At 38.0% G+C, this 20,927-nt stretch overlaps 1 protein-coding gene across 3 annotated transcripts in view; it reads left to right on the top strand.

The window, feature by feature from the left end:
• The window catches only part of LOC139132838 (collagen alpha-1(IX) chain-like), a 36,672-nt gene that overhangs the window by 3,589 nt on the left and 12,156 nt on the right, over nt 1–20,927 (top strand). The window contains exons 2-29 of one of the 3 annotated variants that reach the window (XM_070699154.1): nt 3,184–3,306; nt 4,923–4,984; nt 6,136–6,195; nt 6,633–6,656; nt 7,441–7,576; nt 8,115–8,324; nt 8,951–9,140; nt 9,485–9,556; nt 9,908–9,925; nt 10,244–10,282; nt 10,732–10,821; nt 11,351–11,386; nt 11,544–11,597; nt 11,759–11,803; nt 12,078–12,125; nt 12,473–12,547; nt 12,687–12,740; nt 12,969–13,022; nt 13,265–13,312; nt 14,282–14,335; nt 16,327–16,380; nt 16,979–17,032; nt 17,770–17,823; nt 18,156–18,209; nt 18,654–18,707; nt 19,373–19,426; nt 19,683–19,790; nt 20,264–20,361. In XM_070699154.1, coding sequence (XP_070555255.1) covers nt 4,927–4,984; nt 6,136–6,195; nt 6,633–6,656; nt 7,441–7,576; nt 8,115–8,324; nt 8,951–9,140; nt 9,485–9,556; nt 9,908–9,925; nt 10,244–10,282; nt 10,732–10,821; nt 11,351–11,386; nt 11,544–11,597; nt 11,759–11,803; nt 12,078–12,125; nt 12,473–12,547; nt 12,687–12,740; nt 12,969–13,022; nt 13,265–13,312; nt 14,282–14,335; nt 16,327–16,380; nt 16,979–17,032; nt 17,770–17,823; nt 18,156–18,209; nt 18,654–18,707; nt 19,373–19,426; nt 19,683–19,790; nt 20,264–20,361 — 1,895 coding nt within the window. In that variant the 5' untranslated portion in view covers nt 3,184–3,306; nt 4,923–4,926. Of the gene's footprint in view, nt 1–3,183; nt 3,307–4,922; nt 4,985–6,135; nt 6,196–6,632; nt 6,657–7,440; nt 7,577–8,114; nt 8,325–8,950; nt 9,141–9,484; nt 9,557–9,907; nt 9,926–10,243; nt 10,283–10,731; nt 10,822–11,350; nt 11,387–11,543; nt 11,598–11,758; nt 11,804–12,077; nt 12,126–12,472; nt 12,548–12,686; nt 12,741–12,968; nt 13,023–13,264; nt 13,313–14,156; nt 14,211–14,281; nt 14,336–16,326; nt 16,381–16,978; nt 17,033–17,769; nt 17,824–18,155; nt 18,210–18,653; nt 18,708–19,372; nt 19,427–19,682; nt 19,791–20,263; nt 20,362–20,927 lie in introns of those variants that run through there. The other 2 variants (XM_070699153.1, XM_070699155.1) reach the window with 2 other exon arrangements.

Raw genomic sequence — 20,927 nt, 5'->3', positions numbered from 1 at the left:
TTCACGCTCTTCAAAAACGCCCATTTTTCAAATTGACAAGGCAATCTATCTAGGGATTTACAACGAGTGCCCGTTGCACCATTTACGTTATGCTCCGATTTTGAATTCGCAAGTACAATAAACTCCAACTCTCACAGTGTTAGTATAACCACACAGATCTTTGGGCACGCAATTCAGGCAAATTTACTTCTTGCTTTGCAGTGACCTGTGACAGGAACTCACGGTCTGTTTGCAACCATTCAGAAAACACTGAAGTCTCCGGTTCATAACGAGAAAGCCTGGGCTTTCTTACCTGGTGCGGTATCAAATGGCGCCTTGCGATTTTTTGTCTGGTGGGTCACCGAGTGTGCTATGGGACCTAGGGAATGTTAATGCATTTGGTCAACTTTTCGAGACATTTTGAACTGTTAGCTCCAAATTTAGGCGAAGGTCACTTCGGTTTTGCTAAGGGATATGATCTCTTCTGAAAAAGTCAAGTGCTTGAAAGTATCCTTTAGCTCTTTAAGTATTGACTTTTCTTCTCAACTCACACGCATGCGCTCTTGCAAACAATCAACGACTTGTGCTTTCAGTGAACAGCTATTTGTAACCAAGAATCTCATGCTTTCAACAAGTGGCAGTAGTGAAGCTGTCCCGAGAGAGATTTAATCGAAAGATGATTTTTTTAGTCTAATTACTGGTTAAAATGCAAACTAGTAAAACTACAGATAACAAAAGCAACTTATATTGAATCGAACGTGAACTTTTCTAATAACAGTGCAGCAATCTAAGTACTTTACGAGTAAAATGTGATACTTTGAGTTGAATCATGGGTAACAAACGAAAAAGTATTCTATGTAAGGGATAACAAATGCTTCAAAGACATATATCTTCGAAAATGCGACTTTACTAGTTTACGCACAGTCGAAGGTTATCGCAAGTGTGGTCTACTGTCACTTCAAACATGGACTTTTCGGCTCACTTCACTTCCCGTTCTTGAACCCTTTGGGGTTGATACCCAGCGGGCGGGCTACTCTATGCAGCTCGCTTACCACTTTCCATCCTGTCCAGAGAGCATTCAGTGCAACACTCTCGGTGTTTGTTTTAACAATGCATGGCCGAGGGGCGTGCAACAGTTAGCACTGACTGCCACTGCTACCCTGCTGTTAAGTTCACCGGAGCAGGCCACGATGCTGTCACGGTCTAAGACAGAATAATCGAATGGTATTAGTATCGACGAAATCACAATTTTTAAGAGTATTGCAGATGTACTGTATATCAATAATCAAAATTTGTAATTTGGCAACTGTGGACACAGTATCCATCTGTTTGAGACATGGTGTCTCTGATGATATTAAAACAATCACAGTTGTCAACCTTGGCAATGACATTCGAAGTCTTACGGTGTTTCAGTCAGGAAAATAACGTATTGTTATTGTGCGAACGTTTAATTGAGGCTCACGTTGGGATGGATTCAGCAAAAAGAAAGGGATATATGAAACTTACCAACAATTGCGCTAAAGGAAATATCAAAATTCCATTTTTCAGCAATCGTCATGGAAAAGAAGTCACCCTAGGTCTGCTGATGTGTGCAATTTAGTAAACACTTATATTATAAATCTTCATGCGATTTACTTCAGGTCACCCTAAACTAACACTAGCTAACCTTGGCAATGACTTTCGAAGTCTCATGGATTTTTATTCACTTTTGAACTCGTCCACTACCTCTGAGCAGCACGTGTCCTTCAACCGCCCTGACTCTGATTAGATCTTTTTGGACCTAACACAATCAGCATTCATGTTCTTACTCTGTTTCGACGGGACATGTCGACGTATATGTACGGTTTTCGTTCTCTACAGTTCGGCAGTGAATGTCACGTTCCGGTGAAAACAAATATTGCCGGTGACTACTAGCACTGCTAACGTTATCACACTGCAAAGAAAAGGAAAAGGATCAAATCTCCGAGCGTTTTACAATGTAAATGGCTATAGATTTTGTATGGTTGGAGTGTGTGTCTGTGTGTCAGTGTCTGTGTCTGTATCTGTGTCGGTATCTGTCTCTGTGTCTGTCTGTAAGAGAAAGAGAGGGATGGAGGGAGGGAGATAGAGGCGTAGAGACAGAAAAATGGAGTTGGGAGGGATCAAAGATACAGCGGATAAATTCTTTGCTCGTGTGATCCATATCCACAGTAACGGAGTCGGTTAAGTTGAAAACGGAAATTTTACTCCGTAACACCGATATTGTTGTTTATAAACATAAATAGTTTCAAGATTTATACAGCCTGTGGCAAAATTACATCACTATTCCTGAAAAATCCATCTGTGCTTCCCTGTTCTCTACATCCACATTTTGTAGGTGAGAATGGAAAACTTTGACCTATCTTGATCAGTTCTGTCATATGTACAGACGGCAAAACGACAATTCAATTAAAGGAATCTATCAGCTCTTCGGAATAGGATTCCGTGTGCGGTCAACGTTGACAGCTTCTTTCGTCAAGGAAGCTTGCGACTGTTAAACCGACTACAATTCCGTTTTCACTCAAGCGTTTTACCAAACGTCTCGAAGGACACCGCTACTCACGACAGAGATTCATTGATGCCTGTCGCAGGTTCTTCAACTCTTGGCTAGAAATTTGACGCAAACGTATCCTCTCCTGGCTCTCTTGAAGATCTTTTGTGATTTTTCTTGCCTGGAAACGCGAGGTTCTAGAGTTAAAGTTTGAAAAGACTGTATGATATTTCAGTCTTTCTATCCTCCACGGTTTACATTCAGTAAAGAACAGAGGTCGCTCTACCTGACTCGACTGTTTATTTTCTCTGGAATACTTCCCAGGGATCTGTTTTGACTTGATTACGCAGTAGAAGTATTTGTGTACATAAAAACTCAGGCCACAAACCTTTGAAGGTACTCTACACGATTTCCACCCTTCAGTATGGTAGTTACAATGTAAATCAAGCAGCTTTCAGCACAGAAGCGACTACTTTGACATAGTTTAATGTTTGCTTGGTCACACATAATTTACGGCTCGGGTTTCAGAGCCAGCCGGTTTCCTTTCCAGACGACCAAGTCAAACGACACCCTATTTCAAGCAACACAAAGTGGCATACCTGACGCTGGGCACAAAGAGTCATTCATCGAAGGCAGGCAATTTAAACCTTTCCGCTCGCATTTTGGTTTTCATTTCCATTTTTTTTCATCTGCAGTCTGGGTGCAAAGTTTCGGGGATTAGTGGAGTGAGTGAAAAGCCTGTTGTTGGTATTTCACTCGAACCGAGCCTCAGGGAGTGGCGTTCAGCTTTTCTGCCTTTCAAGAGTGAAATTTCCCAGGTAGGTCCGTTCATTCTTCTGCTTCTTTCACATGGCGTATATTTTCACCTTCAACGTAGTGCAAGAAAAGTTCGCTGTTCGAAAAACCACGAGTTTTAACTTGGTAATTATCTCAATACAATACCAACAAGTTTGTAATTTTTAAGTTTTTTTCAAGGTAATTCTGAAAACGTTTTGTTCAAGACATAAATGAAATGATTGGAATCACAAGATATGTGCTTACATTATTCTAGACTTAACAAGCATTTTTTCTTAGGACTTAAAATTACAGCAAAAAGTAGATCGAAATCAAAATTCTTGCCTCTTGTTCGATGCCGAACGGATGAAGCGGAAAGTCTCCGAGTTGAAAGTGATGAAAAATGTGAGAGAGTAAGCAATAGGGGACACCTTCCTTTGTTGAATGTAGCAATAATTTCAGAAAGCCATTTTGTGAAAAGCTTTTCAAAGGTTTCTTAGTTTTGTATAACCATAAACCTTTCAAAAGTTATTCTAAATATTGTGTCACGTGATCCGTTTGTATATCGGTGCTATACATCGGGTGAGTTATTCCTAATCGAGGAATATAAACCTTAGAATTTGTTTTGGTAAAAAAGTGAAAAAGTGTACCCAATAAGTTGTAAAACTAAACATTTCTTTGCAGGACTGAATGGTTAAAATTCAATTTTCAATTCTTGTTATGTAGGAATTCCAGATATTTATCAATGAATTTATAGGTTGTCATGATTTAGCATTTGAAAATTTTACAGAATTCAAAGTCTTCAAAGCTTACAAAAAGCATCCGTGATACATGCCGATTAGCCTTTGTGTGGTGCTTAAATCTGATGCGTACCTTGCACCTTGTGTACTAAAACTTCCGACAATTTTACCCCATGGGATAACTTAGGTTAAAGTAAACAGCTTTATAGTGTACCGTAGGTAGTTTCTTTCCAGGCTTACAAGCTACAAATTTCGATAAACCCAGCTGTCAAAGGTGAACTTCGTTGAACCTTATAAATAAAAGGTGTTTTTTTTCTGTTCCGAACAAAACTTAACAAACTACTAGTGTTCCAGCAGTTATATGACGGTATAATTTACTGAACTGTGTTGTAGTTATAACTGATGGCCAAGGTTGAGAATTCCAAGGTCATCACAGGTGACTGTACAGTTTACGAAATCACAAATTCTCTGGTGTTTTAGTTTTCCGGGCCCCGGTGACCGCGATAAGGTTGTGTTGATAGTCTCTCTTATTTGCCCGTAAGCAGCGAAACCCTATCGTGGTGTTTGTATAACAATTATTTTCTTTGCGTGGCTGAGTGTTCTACGTAAACAAGGCCAAATGCAACCAGGTTTTTGTTTCTCGTTCTCTTGTGGTCACAGTTTTGCTAATCTTGCAAAATTATTAAACAAAGTGTAGTGAGCAAAGGAAACAATACATATCTGTTGTTGCTGTTAAGGACAGCATTTAGCCGCCATTTTAAGTGTGTGTTTACTCGATTTACAGATATGCTAAAAAGCATAGATGAAAATGAATAGTTCGAGTATCATTTCAATCCTTTGAAACTGTGAAGTTTTTATTGACGATTTTCATTGAATTAATATTTATGCAATTTAATTTGTTAGCTTTGTTTTCTTTTAAGAAAAATGGAAGCGCGATTAGCTCTATTATCTCTCCTGCTCGTTGGTGTGGGTGTTCATGCACGTAAGTAATCATGTTATTTTGTTTATCAATAATATTCACGTTTCGCTGTTTAGATGCTGTCATATTTAGTACACATTAATATGTACAAATGTATGCTAATTATTGTACACATCAATATGTACAAATGTATGCTAATTATGCTCATTAAAACCTGTCAATATTCATTTGTCCACGTGACAGGTATACTTGCCTAAACCATAGGGATGACTTTGAGAAATAAACAGTAGTCTGATAAATTGCTCTGATGGAAGTTTAGACAATCCGGGTCACCATTTTAATTTAAATGCATCTCGACTTTGATTCATTAGCTGACAATTTTCCTTAAAACCGTGATGTCTTTCCTAATTGCACAAACTCCCAGATGTCGAATGAATGTATGCAATCAGAGGACAATTTTGTCGTAATTCTGAATCTCAGTATTCAGTCACACAGATCGTGACGCGCTTCCCAGCCTGCACCAAACGCGCGTTTTGTGGTTCGCCTGAAAAGGAAGTATTTTGCTAAATCACATATTCATTCAGAAGTGTTTTATAAATTATTCAGTACATTACGAGTGAACGATTTAAGATTTTGCTGGAAGTTATGGTATCACAACCCATCCTCAACAATATCCTCCCCTTCTGCAAGACCTTTGTATCATGGAACTCGAATTACGAGACTATGACTGGCAGAATAAATAAATAAATGTGAAAATTTTCGGAGACAAGAAATATTCGGTTTTCAAAATTATGTCTACAATCGATGTAAACCTACCTTTGAATCGATAGTAGGATAAAATAACCAACTAAAATGCCAACAAGGTTACCGAATTACCTGTCACATCGTCATAACGATGGACTGTAGGAATACCTTGTTTGATTTTGCTTCTATGAACATTCAATTTGTCACGTGATAACTTTTAATTTATGCAGTTTTATCCAGCAATATTGACACAGTAGTTATATCACTTAAAAGCCAAAATTGACATTGGTTGGTGCGATAGATGTCGGACTTCCAAAGTGGCATTTGTGACGTCATTATTAATGTATACTTACCAGTAAATCATTAATTCTTTAGAAAACAAAAGTGTGTGCTTTAAGAAACATGAGTAGTACTGCAGCTTGGGAGATAAATATCTGAAGTTATTGAACCGTTTTCCGTCTGTATTTCAGAGAAGAAAGAACATATCGGTATCTGTCCAGAAATGAAAGTCGGCAAAGATGATTTACCCGGTGAGTTTTGAGTTATCTAATTTGTATTTTTCAACGATCATTTAACAAGTATAGACTTAAGAGACAACCATTTCAGTGATATTTCATCAACCATTCCAGCAGGGATAAAAATGCGTCGGACCAACACTTGCAGGTGTTAATTTTTGTATGTCAAGTACCATTGTGATGACGTCATAGCGTTGTTTTCATTTTCGATCTTCGTATAATCGGTCATCTCAGAGAGGAGAAATTTTCCAATCGATTTTACATGTGTGCCAAGTATAGTTTTCTTTATCATGAAGTAGCATCTCTTGGTGTCTTTTAATGGACCTTGGTGTATTTTTAACGAGACGAGGTTTTTTGTATAAAATTTTGTCATCGTCGGATCGAATCTTGGGTAACTAATCAAGTGACCGATATAAAAAAATCAAATGTAAATATCAATTTTATCCTCACAGAGTTATTTAATGGTGACTTAGGCGGTAAGAACCTCAATTTTGAAATCGTGTAGTGTACTTGCTGCTGTGTACTGTATTTATAAGAAAGCATGCAACTCGCGCAAAATCATTAATACCACAGCGAAACAATGTTCTTGTTTTCATCAGCACAAAGTCGCACAAAATATAACGTTGCAGTTCTTAAAGAGCACTTCTAAACCCACGGTGATTTATCTGCACATATTGATACATTAATTATCTTACGATCACTCATTTTCATATTTGTCTTCACGTTTTTTTCTTTCTTCATTTGCATAATTATATTTTCCACGATCGTCGGTCAGTAGACATCTCAGCTTTCACATCTCTTATAATTTCACACTCTTCGTTATTTACTTCATGCCATTTCTACACACAGTGTGAAATTCACAATGTAGCTAGTTTGTCTGTTTGTTTTTCGCTTATTTACTATTTGGATCATTTGTTCCTAACGATTAATATCACCACACCAGTCTTTCCCGATTGTACTTGTCGCAGTCCTGTCTGTGTCCAAGAAAGTTCCTCACTAAGTGCACCTCCCTGCCTGTTTATCAGTTTGTACCATCTAATTTTTACTTTCATATATCTGTCTTCCTTTCATTCCATCTTTCTATGAATCTTTGAATCAAAATACATGTTTTCCATCACCTCGTTGATGTAATCTTTACGACAGCAAAGAAACATGGCCACACTGGTTTCCATGGAGAGTGTTCATTACTAAATACAAAAGAAATCAAATGGATACTTTCAAAACCAAAACCAACGTTGTAATGCATTTTTCTCACTACAGGTTTTGACCTTATCAGTAAATTTAATTTGGGAATCAAGAGTTCCATAGCCCCTGGAGTAGATCGTGTGGCAGGATCAACGCCTCTACAAGTAGCATACAGACTTGGACAATCAAGTAATCTAGTTGCGCCGGCAGTGTGAGTTTATGCACATGTGTTGCAGTATTGATTGATATCTTTCACTTCCACATAAAGACAGCTCGACTTGCTATTTGCGTGGACAGATATCGTCCACAAAACGAATGAAATGATGCAAGCGCTTCCCACATAGCTCAAGCATAGATATATTGATGTCCTCTTTGTCCCGACAAGACAGACAAGACAGAACGAGGGATATATGACATCAAGTTCACAGTTTTATCGAAGAATACTTGTCTCTGCATCATTTCCATATTTGAATAGCACAGTATATAGTCCGTCGTTTAAGCTGCTCGCTCTCAAATATAAAGCACTTTCATAATAAAATTAATCCCAATGTCATTTTTGCACTAACTTCAACTCTTAATTGTTCAAGTTAAATCTCAAGACCACTTAAAGCGTTTATTGCCATTTAACAAACGCTACACTGTTACTATAATGATGTTCCTCATTACTTTGCACTTCACAAGAGGAATCTACCACAACAATAATCGATTTGTATCAATATGTTGACAATTTCGCCCTCTCTCTCTTCAAGTTCAATTTATCCAGCTGGTCTTCCTGACGAATATTCCTTGATAGCAACATTTCGCATGCTTGGATCAACCTTGAACCATGACTGGTATCTGTGGAAGATCTCGGATCTAAACGATGTTGATCAGGCAGCGATACGTTTAAATGGTCGTGAAGAGTCACTGGATTTCATTTACATCGACAATCGTCGTGACGTACAGACTGTCACTTTCAGGTGAGAACGTTTACTGGTCTGGACGGTTTGCTTGGTGAATTGAGAGACGAGCAACATGCAGGGTGGGTCAAATGATGGAGTGAATATTAAAGTTGGCGGGCATGTTACCAGGGTAGCAAATTTATTGTTTTTCGTGTAGGACGGAGTGTTGTATATTGCATATTGTCGACAGTTAGTTTCTATGGATTGCTTGGAGCACGTGTATAGTATCAAACAGTCAGTAGGTTTACTGAATGGAAAAAAAGTAGGCAGTTTATAGCATTGTGTAAGAGGTGAAAGGGTTGACAAAGGGTTTCATAAATGCCGATATATGATCAAGAAAATAAATGGTTGGATGATTTTCTTGATCAGGTAGATCAATCAATATTTGGTGGCTGCATGACTGGACGGATAAGTCGAGAGTTATGCAGAAGGATGGATTTGATAAAGTTATGACGTTAAGTCGTGAAATTCACTCGACAGAATATCTGGAAACGGTCACAAAAAGTCAATATAACCCTTCTTTGTGATTTGAGAGTTGTAATTTTCTAGTTTGATGACAATAATAAATTAATACATTTGTAGATACAATTGCCCATCTACCATTTTTGCATAGTTAATATCGCCATCTTAATCTATCATTTCAGGAATATTGGTCAGCTTTTTGACTCGAAGTTTCACAAAATTTCACTGAGTGTTAGAAGCGACAGAGTAACGCTTTACATAGACTGCGATTTGATAGCCACACGCAGCATTTCAAGGAAAGGATACGTGGAAACGAGAGGAGATACAGCAATAGGAAGACGTATTGTTGATGGCCTGGAGTTACCTGTACAGGTAGACATAACACTAGCTTTTAAGATATGCAATTATCCTGATAACGGAATGAATGTTATAGTACCAATGTCAAACAACTGTTTATTATGCTTCCACTAAAAGTACACGGGATTCAATGAATCAAAAGGCTTCACGAAAAGCGGAAAGAATTTTCTAGTTGTGATGAATGCGCGTTGAATTTCATAGAGTTATTTTGTAGGAAACCAGTCTTTGTATTTGAGTCAGAGCCGGGTCCTGTCCTGGATGATAGCAGGTGATATGAATAATAGCGAATGCATACTTTATACTGCATCTTTAACATTGACACTGTTAATGGTTTTTTTTTTTTCGATTTTGTCTCACAGTTTGAACTGCAGTGGATGATTTTGCATTGTGATCCGTTTGTGCCAGGAAGGGATAGCTGTGACGAACTTCCGGTAAGCATTCATCGAATTGTTGATGAATTCATCACAAACACTTGATGAAATCAGGAGTCGTAAACATTACTGATTAAAGGTGTTTTAACTTCTTCGAAGAATTCGTGATAACAATGCTACTACCACGTCATCATGGATTAAGTTCATTCGTTCTGTTGCTATGTATTTCTATGTTTGATGATTTTCCACAAAAGATGTTACTACACAGAATGATAATCGTCCTTGTGTTCTCTGATAATCTAACTCGAATTGAAGCCTCTTCCCAGTATGTTCTGTATCAGTGCTTGGTGACTTGAGATTCAAATTTAGGAAATAAACAAATTAAATTGAATTATCATGCTTCTTTTGCAGGCTGAACTTGAATCAGGGGTAAGTTGATTTTGCAAAGCTATGCAATTACAAAGTGCTTGCAGTGAAACGTTTCCAGATTTATGCTGTAACGTGTTTCCTTTGAATGGAAGAGACAATCACGTGACATGAATCGAGTCTTGAAGACGAACGGGGTTGGTTAACATACGGGCACAAATGGGGAGACGAATGGTATTGATTTTAATATCTTTAGCAAGTATGTTCATTTTCTTTTGAATATTGTACAAGTGCTTTGTGATTGAAGTAAAAGTAGGTAATTATTGGAATTTTTGCCATGGACAACCTCTAACATGTTTACATCAAAATCACAATTTTTAGGATTGCCCCGTCTGTCCGGCAGGACCACCTGGATCAAGAGTAAGTTAAACAAATATTTCTGTTCTAGTTTCTGAATAGTATTTTCAGAAAGATTTAATATTTCATGTTTCCTGTTCACAAACAACTTTTAATATATGATTACGAACCATCTTCCTTTTGGCAGTTTCTAAATAATTATAACAGAAACTTTAATTTGACCAAGGTAATTTCCCAAGTTCTCTAATTACCTGTAAAACTATTTACTTGACAATTATTTTTACATCAAATGAAACAGTATATATTTTGAGGGTGAGACTTCCCCATCGTCCACACAGATCAATAACTGTTTTGCAATCAAGACAGTGTAATGACTGTATTGATCAAAGCAGAAGATGATAGTTTAGAGTTTATTCTGTTCTTAATTTTATCACACGTTTTACCAATTTTTCTCTCTGCACGTTGTTTGAAAACAAGTTGCACTTTTTTCTCACCGCTTGTCCATTTCTTAGGGTCCCCAAGGAGCGCCAGGCCTTCCCGGTACACCTGGTGAACGAGGTTTCTCTGGACCCAATGGACAACCTGGGAGAGACGGAAGCAAGGTAGGAAAATTTTAGAATTACGTGACGATTCCATCAGATGTGGAATCTTTAAACGAAAAACAGAGAGAGAGAGAGTTCGGGGTCTGAATATACCATCACGAGGATTTTATTTATTCCACAAAAAAAAATTTTTTTAAAATATTGGCTGCCATGATCCACATGATAGTAATCGCTTGTCGTAGATACTTCTTCTCGTAAATAAATAGATGTATCGGTTAAGCTAACGTTGTGAATATCTGTACAAATGTTTCTTTTATAAATATGCTTCGAGTGTTCTTTTCGATTGGTAGTATACAGATAATTTCTTTACTGTCTAACTAGTCCTCACAAATCTCTTCGCTGATTTCTAAAATGCTTCAAAGATTTCCTCAACAGCTGTGTCCTCTCCCATTTTCTTCAAACATTTCTGTTAAAAGTACATCTGGACTTCCTGCTCACATATTTTCAGAAAGAGATGCTTGATGATCGCTAATTTGTCCATTTTTAATGATATAAAATATGCATGATCTACATACTTATTTGTACACAGGGATCTCAAGGCGAACCAGGAGCACCAGGTTTACAGGTAAGTGTACAATTACAGATGCATTTCATGGTTTGTTTTACTGGTGCTCTAATACTATAGACTTTTGGTAAACCAAAACTTTCGAAAAGGCTGTTGCACTTCCTTGCAATACTTCTTAGAGGGCGTTAGTATTATTTGTAATTATTTAAATTTGCAGGGCATACAAGGAACTGTAGGAGCACAGGGACCACCTGGACTTCCTGGATTAAACGTAAGTATCAGTGAACCGATAATTATCACCTTGGAAACTTACACAGATCTGATTTAAGATTAACCATGGAGATTAAAATTTGTGTGGTCTTCTTGTATTGTATCAAGATACGCTTTACATGTCATGGTTAATTTCTCCGTCATTCACAACTTATGTTTCAGGGTCAGGATGGACGACCAGGGGAGCCAGGACCTCAAGGACAGAAGGTGAAATATACAACCTTCCTGCTAATTGTTTGGTACTTGAAGTATTATGCAAGTTTATCAAAATGAAAACATCTTGTACAAACTGAAATATTACGTTGTGGTAAAGCGAATAATATTTATTCATTAAAACGACTCTTTACGTTATTTGCTGGCATAGTATACTTACCAACTAAAAGGGCAGGTTTGTTATCAGCTTTATAATTGCATAACTAAATACAACTTTCAAAGGAGAATAAAGAATTAAAACCACATAAACGAATTCTTTGCCCTACAGGGTAACCCGGGATTGCCTGGATCACCAGGGGAACCAGTTTCACCTAAAGTAAGTATAAGTAGATCGAATTTTGACGGAATGATAAATTATACCAATACTTTCAAGTTAAAAAATGGTTTGCTAAAAGAGCGGCCTGGTCGAGTTTGTTGGCTTACTAGATGAATGGATTGATGTACGTGATTAGATGAGTACGTGTTTTGCAGAATTCAATTTGGTATTATGTGACCAGTGCAGGATTCATTGGTACGGTGTGATCAGTAAGATTGAAAATGTCTCTGTGTTATGTGTTTTATCGAAATTGTAAGCAGTGTGATTCTGTTCGTCTTTCACTATTCAAAGGTTGATTACTATGAATATCCCATTCATTTCTTGTCTTTTGATTTTATTTTCCCCAGGAACTGCAAGCTCTGGCCGGTACACTGCAAGGCCCACGAGGTCCACTAGGTTTGCCTGGATTAAATGGACCTGCTGTACGTATTTCTTATGGTATTTCCTTTGCATTTTATACGTATTATGTGTAATCATAATATAGGGAGGGTACAAATTATTCGAAATTACCTGACAGGAGTGAAGGCGCTACTTGACCAAGTTTATTTCCTCCTCCGTTAGGGTCCTAAAGGTGACAGAGGTGAATACGGAGCGCCAGGCCCTGTCGGTCCACCGGTAAGTATTCAACAAAACATTAACGATAACTTTTATGTTACTTGGCACAACGTCTGCGTGTCAGGGAAATATTTTTTAGCTCTCCATGCTGGTAACTTTACAACCAGAGAACATTTGGTGTAAATAAAGGAAAATAAGTAATCAACGCAGTAAGGCAAAGTTAACCTTTTTTTGCAAAGAATCAATATAATGCTTATCGGTGATATGATAATCTGATACTTTTTTCAGGGTCAAGCGGGACCAAGAGGTTTCCAGGGCCCGGCAGGTCCTCCTGGCCCACCAGTAAGTTTTATTTTTTCTTTACTTTGATTTTCCTTTGTGATGAAAAATTGACAAGCGCGCTCTTGGATATAAAGAAAGAAAACTTGCTGATATAAGACGGAAAGGTAAAAGTAAAACATGTTCGTAAAAAACAGTCCATAAATCTTTGGTAATCCATCTTCGTCGTCATTTAGAAGTCATGTTGGCTAAATTTGAATTACACTGTTTCATTCCCTCCAAAATCTCCGTACTTATTCTCACAGGGATCACCGGGTGCAGTGTACAACGGAGCCAATCTGCAGGCTATCAGGGTAGGACGAAAGACGTTTTCCATCTTTACAATAATTTGTAGTTATTTTAATATTGGCAGTGATTTTAATGAAGACAACTTTTCATACTTTTACTTTTCTTGAAATCATGTTGCACCATGCTTTATAAGCCAAAAGTATCGTCCTACATAGACTTTTAGCGTAGCGATGTAAATTTCTGTTTTGTCAGTGTTGATTTGACATGCATGACAGATTGACATGAAATGTAACATTGAATCATGATTCATGTAAGATTACAGCCAACTCTGACAGACGGATGAAGCCTAAAGAAGTAATTTGACGGTTTTCTAAAGGAATTATTTTGTATAATTTCATTATTTTATGTATTTTTATTTAGCTTGTGAGTTTAGCAACCTAAAACACCACCTTCTATTGTTTTCCGAGCACAGGGTGACACAGGATAAACTACCTAAAATCCGTTTGTTAAAGCATGTATCATGTGTTGGTAACACTTACTGCCATCAATGTTAAAGTGAATCCAGAATTCATGTATTTCTTTACACCACGTATTTGATCTTGTGATATGGCTAATATGACATTGCGTCAGAAAGTGACAGTCAGGAACTTTCGGTGAAAATAAATCCAGAATAACACCAAAACGTTAACTTTGCAGGCACTTTCCTTTTAAATCAAAATGTATGAGCGTCACTAAGACCTGCCCCCAATACTTTAGGTTACTCAATATTCTTACAAAGTAAGCTTTAATACTCTCTCTCGACGCAGTACACAATTAATTAGCTAAGCACATGCCTAGAATGATCTCACCAACTGCAATTCACATTTTTTCAATAATGCCATTTTTCTGAATACTTATACGTCTTCGTAGGGTGACATAGGAGAACCTGGTTCTCCTGGAGTTCCCGGCATTCCTGGTTTAAAGGTGAGTGAGAAAGGTCATAGGAAATAATACATGACATATTACATGTGGTTGACTAATGTTTACCGTTTCAGGGTCTGCGAGGTCATCCAGGCCGACAAGGCGTGCCTGGTTTACCCGGATACAAGGTAAGCGTGGTCTATGAGGATAACTGCACGCGTGTAGTTGTACGTGCATAACCCATAGTGCACCAACGTAGTAGATACCCACTGCAACCGTAGATTGCACCTGCACCAACTGTGATAGAGACTGCAATAAAGACGTAGCGTACAATGAAGTGTTCCCTAAGTTTTGCCGTAGATGGTAAAAACGCTGTAGAAGTTCTCGCACCTGTTTAAACACTGCACGGAATTCGATCCAAGCTTGAGTTGAGCTTATAATGGCACACGTATTCGATGGAGTGTGTCACATTCTGCGTTTTGCCAGTGTCGACTAAGTCTGTAAAAACTCCAGTTCGCGGTCCGAATATGCACGTGTTATGATGTTTGGGTGTTAAAATACAACATCTGTTGTCCTCAAGTTTAATGTATGTGTTCAGATGGTCATCTTTGAGAGGATTTGAAGGAACTGTTATAAGTACAAAATATTAGTGACTGCCGAGACAAAATCTTTGTCTCTTGACATCATTTTTGTAATACACCCGAGGGCCTCAAGTTCTCCTTTCGATCTGAAAGCTGATTAAAACTGAAACTTAAAAGAGATACCTGATCTACGGGAAAGACTGGTTGAAGTTCGGGTCTCATGTTTAAGTTCGTGTTTAATGTTTCGCCTCATCGTCATAATGACTAGCCAGTTAATCACAAATGATTTGATATGCTACCCCACACTTCAGTATCCTCAATGCGTGGCATAGAGATGTGGCCGTGAACTTCTGTTTACATATATTTGCCCTTGCTTTATAAGTCATACTCTAAGACACTGATAGCCAGCCTTTTGTTCAATCTGATCGGCAAGAAAAGGAGCTAAAATTTTGAGGCAGGCACAAACACAGAACAGTTCATTAATCTTTATCTTTTGGTTAAAAGTACAACGAATGTATAATGAGAAAGTTTCGAAGGTTAATCGATACTCTGCTGTTCAAGTAATTCCATTCATGGTGTGTTTAGTTTTTTTCAGACTTTATGAGTGTCGACACCCACATAGAATTGAAATCTACCCACGACTGAAAAAACTATCAATGAGGAATTTTAAAATAGATCAACATCATTCAGCAAGTTTAAGATGTTAGACTTCATAGAATAGAAGTTCATTGTCATCAATACCTTAACTTAAAACCTTGTCGAACGAATTCTAAACATCTTACGTCAATACTATCATTAGGCATAGATATAAATGTGTGTGGTTCATGAAATTCACTTCATTGTATTACAAAGCACGATGCGTTTATATTTCGCACTTTCAATATATAAAACGTGAATTGGCATTTTATCAGGTTTATTTTGAGAACATCGAGGAAAAAATATAAAACAGATGTTCCCTAAATGTGATCCATGTAACAGTAAAGACATGTGATGTTTGGTTTTGATTTCATTGTGAATAGCACAGTACGGTTTTGTGCTGTTTATGACGTCATGAATAGAGCAGTTCCCGGCAATGTAGAGTTTCGCACCCATACCTGCTTGTTTCGTTCCTCCAATGCTTTACTGTAGTTCACACTTAAAATTATTTGCACGGTAATACACAGCACACAGCCGTAGTTCTTACACGATGTTAACTGTAGTTCGTCAAATTGCAAACTTAGTTAATGTTTTTTACCTACTTCAGTTCTTATCGATCACCACAGGTTTCGCTGCATAGAAACTGATAAAACATACTTTGTCTTCGATAACAGATTATATCATAACAATATAATCATCACTCACTATTGTATCAGTGTAACATGAAACGGTTGCCTGATCATTTTTACCCATAATACCCTGAATCACATGGCTTAATTTTGCTCATGATTTATTTTTGCTTAAGATGTCATCAAAAATATCGTAAAAAGCCAAAGATTTTAAATTTCTGTGAAAGACGAGATTGTCGATGTATAATGCCGGTTAGAAACTCAACAAATATACTTTATCTGACGGCAGTACCAGGTTTTTTAAGGTAGTCACGTATGCACTGCTATCCACAGGGACATAAAGGCGACCCTGGCGCTCCAGGCAAGGCTGGTTTAGCGGGAGACCCGGTAAGTTAGTATAAACATGTATACACTTATACAGCCTTTGAGAATCTAAAAACCCCTGAGAAATAATAAAAATACATAAACGAATAAACAAACAAACAAACAAACAAACAAACAAATAAATAAATAAATAAATAAATAAATAAAGGCCTTTAAGAAATAGTTGCCAGAATCACTTTTCCCTGATAGTCATTTATAATGTTCATTGTATATGATGAATATGTGTACATTGCCATTTTCCAACAACCAAGGCTTTCAATAACTTTTCAGCACAAATGAGCATTTAATTATAATTAACCTGTTGATTGCAAATACGAAATAGTTCAAGTCAGTACAAATATACTCCCTACACATGATATTTTGAATGATGGTGAAATTTTGCTTTGTTAATGTCAAATATTGTTTAGGCAGCGATCGATCTCTTTTTCTGTTTTTTTTATGACTACAATTCGTTCTGATCGTATGGAACACGGTAGCCTAGACCCCATTCTCCGCTTTTGGCCTTCTTCGTCCACACTCGGACGAAGGCCAAAAGCGGGGAATGGCGTCTAGGCTAGGAACACAGCATAAGTCCTAAAATGTTTTCATACTTCGTTAACAGGGCCGAAATGGACAGAAAGGAAACCCAGGCCCCCGTGGTAGAGACGGTATCGATGTGAGTGCACTGTATTAAAGATAATGTATTATGATATGTCGGTTCTACTTCTGGGTGGGGAAAGAGATTTGGAGGGAGGGGACAGATACAGATAGATAGCCAGCAGAAACAAGACATCGACAGCAAGCGACAGAGGGACTTGGCTGAACAGAAACAACTCAGCTAATATCACTCTTCGAGTGCAAATATGCTTGAATACCAGTGGCTGGAGAAACGCGCTGGATCGAAAATTTTTGAGTGGTCGATGAGCGGGGAAATAATATTCTTTTGCCAAGCGAATGGTTTGGATTACACTCAGCGTGAGGGCACTTTGTATGTTGTTTGAGGGGATTTTCGGGAGGGAGAGGCAAAGTTAGAGGAGTTTTGTGGTGACAAGAAGATATTTGGACCATTTTAATGCAGAGCTTTTCATATTGCTGCTCGGGAATGTTGCTAATTTCCATGTCGCTATCCAGAGAGAGAGAGAGAGAGAGAGAGAGAGAGAGAGAGAGAGAGAGAGAGAGAGAGAGAGAGAGAGAGAGAGAGAGAGAGAGAGAGAGAGAGAGAGAGAGAGAGAGGGGGGGGAGAGAGAGAGAGAGAGAGAGAGGGGGGGGAGGGAGGGGGAGTGAGAGGGGGGATAGGGAGGGAGGGGAGAGACTGACAAAATATAAAGTGAACATTTTTAGAGGAATGTTACCAGACCCTAGTGTAAATCTTAATCAATTGTGAAATACTCTTGACTCTCCACCTTCGTACAGGGAACACCAGGCAGACGAGGTGACGTTGGACCGCCTGGAGAAAAGGGAGAAATTGTGAGTAGCTCAAAGCCACAAACAAACATTTCCGTCTAACCAAGTATGAAGTCGTACAGTTTTTTATATCTGGCGTCGCTTTTTAAAATGTTTTTCTCGGTGTATATTTCACATTGTCCTGCTAGATAGTGGATACAGTGCCTACTGATTCATTTTTTAAATCTCTATCTGAGGAGACCGGTGAAAATGAACAGTTTGTACATTTAAGTTTACTCCGTACAATGTACATAATGAGGTACACTGTACACGGGCCAAGAATTTATGCAAATGCGACACTTTGGTTGAAATGCCTGCAATCGTCATTCTTTACACAAATTTTTCACAATGTGTAGGGAGAGCAAGGTTTTCAAGGAACTATTGGTATGCCAGGACCCATGGGACCACGAGTAAGTTAAATAATGATATACCGTTTTCCCATTCTTAGTTTCTTTCTTTCGTTAATATCTCTTTGAGCTGTGCTCGTTAATTGAAGACAACATTCAAATTAAACATCCTTCTATCAATTCATAAATGAAATTGAAGGATGAGCAATCATACATGTATTAAGAAATAACTGTTTTGATCGATCGTCGAGTACATTCTGTACTAGTATGTGGGTATTCTCGTGGACGGATTGGTAGATACTGAGGCAAACAGACAGACAGACAGACAGACAGACAGACAGACAGACAGACAGACATAAGGGCAGATAGATAGATAGATAGATAGATAGATAGATAGATAGATAGATAGATAGATAAATAGATAGATAGATATATAGATAGATAGACAGATAGATAGATAGATAGATAGAGAGAGAGAGAGATAACATTTTTTCTTTCTTTCCGAAGGGTATCGAAGGACAACGTGGTGCTGTAGGTGAACCTGGATCTAAAGGTGAACAGGTCAGTAAAATTATAATTAATTTCTTGTCAGCTTGTTGTTGTCAGATAAGATTTTGTATTATTGTTGTGAGTTGAATGAGCAAACATTTAACAAGACAGTAAAGGTGCAGTGTGACTGATTTCTTTTTCAAAGTTAATAAGACGTGGTAAGATTTAATAATTCAAGATTGGGACCATTAATTCCATCTCCTCCTCTCTATACTACGGTCTATTTCCCAATCACTAGCGATCTTACTGCCAGGTAGAGATTTCAATGAAACTTCAAAATCAAACTCAGGCTTTAGACTTTGGCATTTTTTCTATCTCACTCGAATGCCATAATCATAGGTCTGGAGATGGCATTAATTGATTACTATACGTCCATGTTTTATGTTTGCCATTCAACTTACTGATCACATAGTTGACAGTTATGCATTAATTTTGACAATGAAACTGCACGAGCTTTCTCGCCGGACAAAATGTACGACATGGGGATATATCCGGACGAAAACAGCTCCAGGAGCCACTATATTGTAGTCCATTCTTACGTTAACGTATGTAATTTACTTGCATTTAATTATGTGAATTTGACATTGACCATTCCATTGCCAAGTGCATCGACTCGGGATTTAATTTACAAAATTTCTCTATTACTTTGATATGCCCATTACATGTTTGTTTTGTAGGGGCCATCTGGAAAAGATGGACTCGATGGACTGACTGGACCCAAGGGGGACAAGGTAAATATTTGCTATATATTCACTAGAGAAATTTAAATATTGTCATGACAATATCGCCATAATCATGATGATGGCAGTGATGAGTGTTATGCCATGATTATGATGATACATGTAAATGATGAGAGAGAGAGAGAGAGAGAGAGAGAGAGAGAGAGAGAGAGAGAGAGAGAGAGACAGAGAGACAGAGAGACAGAGAGAGAGACAGAGAGAGAGAATTATGAGGTGTTCTCATTATCTTATCTTTCTCCTTACAAAGGGATCAGCTGGTGTTGATGGTATGAATGGCGCCCCAGGACCACAGGGTGCTAAGGGAACGCAAGGAGATGTTGGTCCTGTTGGACCAATTGGAAAAGACGGACTTCCGGTATGCAAAAATTCGTATATCTATATTTATTTCGAATTTTCACTGTTTTTTCTGACTTTCTGCAACTGTGTCTGTTTGTGTCTTTTCCTGTATTCCCATCAGTCTTCCTGACGTATATTTCAAGTGCTACTTGATGATCACATTCCCATTTCATTTATGAACATAATTTCTGAGATTTTCCATTTTGCCTTTTTTTCACTGTATGGTTTTCCCTTTTGCTGTCCTTCTTGTTTACGTCTCTGGTATCATTCAACCTTTAGTAAATATTTCCGAAGTTGCCAGTGTGATTGAAATCACGCTGTGTCGATATTTCCATCTGAAGTTCAATGTACATCGGAGCTTTGCTTTCCACTGACATACACCAGGAATGTGAAAAGGGACAAAAAAGTGTTAATTTCATTTGTCAACAACAACAATGATGATAAGGTGAATTCGTTTGGGATATGAAGCAAAATTGTTGTTTATTTTTCCAGGGAATACCGGGGTTACGAGGACCTCAGGGACCAGTGGGTGTGAAGGGAAATCAGGGTAAGGAAGGGAAACTGGAGGAAGAGGGCCTAGAGGAGTACCGGTAAGATATTGCCAAGGGATACTGTCGTGGGTTATCAGGATAGAAGGCATTTATACTGTCGTGGGTTATCTTACACGGGATAGAAGGCATTTATACTGCCATGGGTTATCAGGATAGAAGGCATTTATACTGCCATGGGTTATCTTAAACGGGATAGAAGGTATTTATACTGCCATGGGTTATCTTAAACGGGATAGAAGGCATTTATACTGCCATGGGTTATCTTAAACGGGATATTTATTTATTTTTATTTTTATTTACACTTTTATTGAGCGGCCGAGTTACTTGTACAGTAATTTTCATCGGGGCTCAAGCAAAATTACAATAATTACATCTACAAAGGAACATTCATTTTCACATAATCTTTCAAGTCAGATTTAAAGGTGTACAGAACAGTAGTTTGTTTGATTTCAATTGGTAAAGCATTCCACAGTTTGGCAGCACGGTATTGAAAGCTACGTTGACCATATTTAGAGAAGCATCTAGGTACATAAGAATCCTGGCGAGAAGTAGACCGTGTATGATGACTATGTACATCACTCTGAGCGGTAAACAAATCAGATAAA

Source organism: Ptychodera flava, chromosome 5 (genome assembly GCF_041260155.1).
Source record: "Ptychodera flava strain L36383 chromosome 5, AS_Pfla_20210202, whole genome shotgun sequence".
Taxonomy (NCBI): Eukaryota; Metazoa; Hemichordata; class Enteropneusta; family Ptychoderidae; genus Ptychodera; species Ptychodera flava.
Note: the sequence above shows the minus strand (reverse complement) of the source record. Positions and strands in the feature narration are given on the sequence as shown.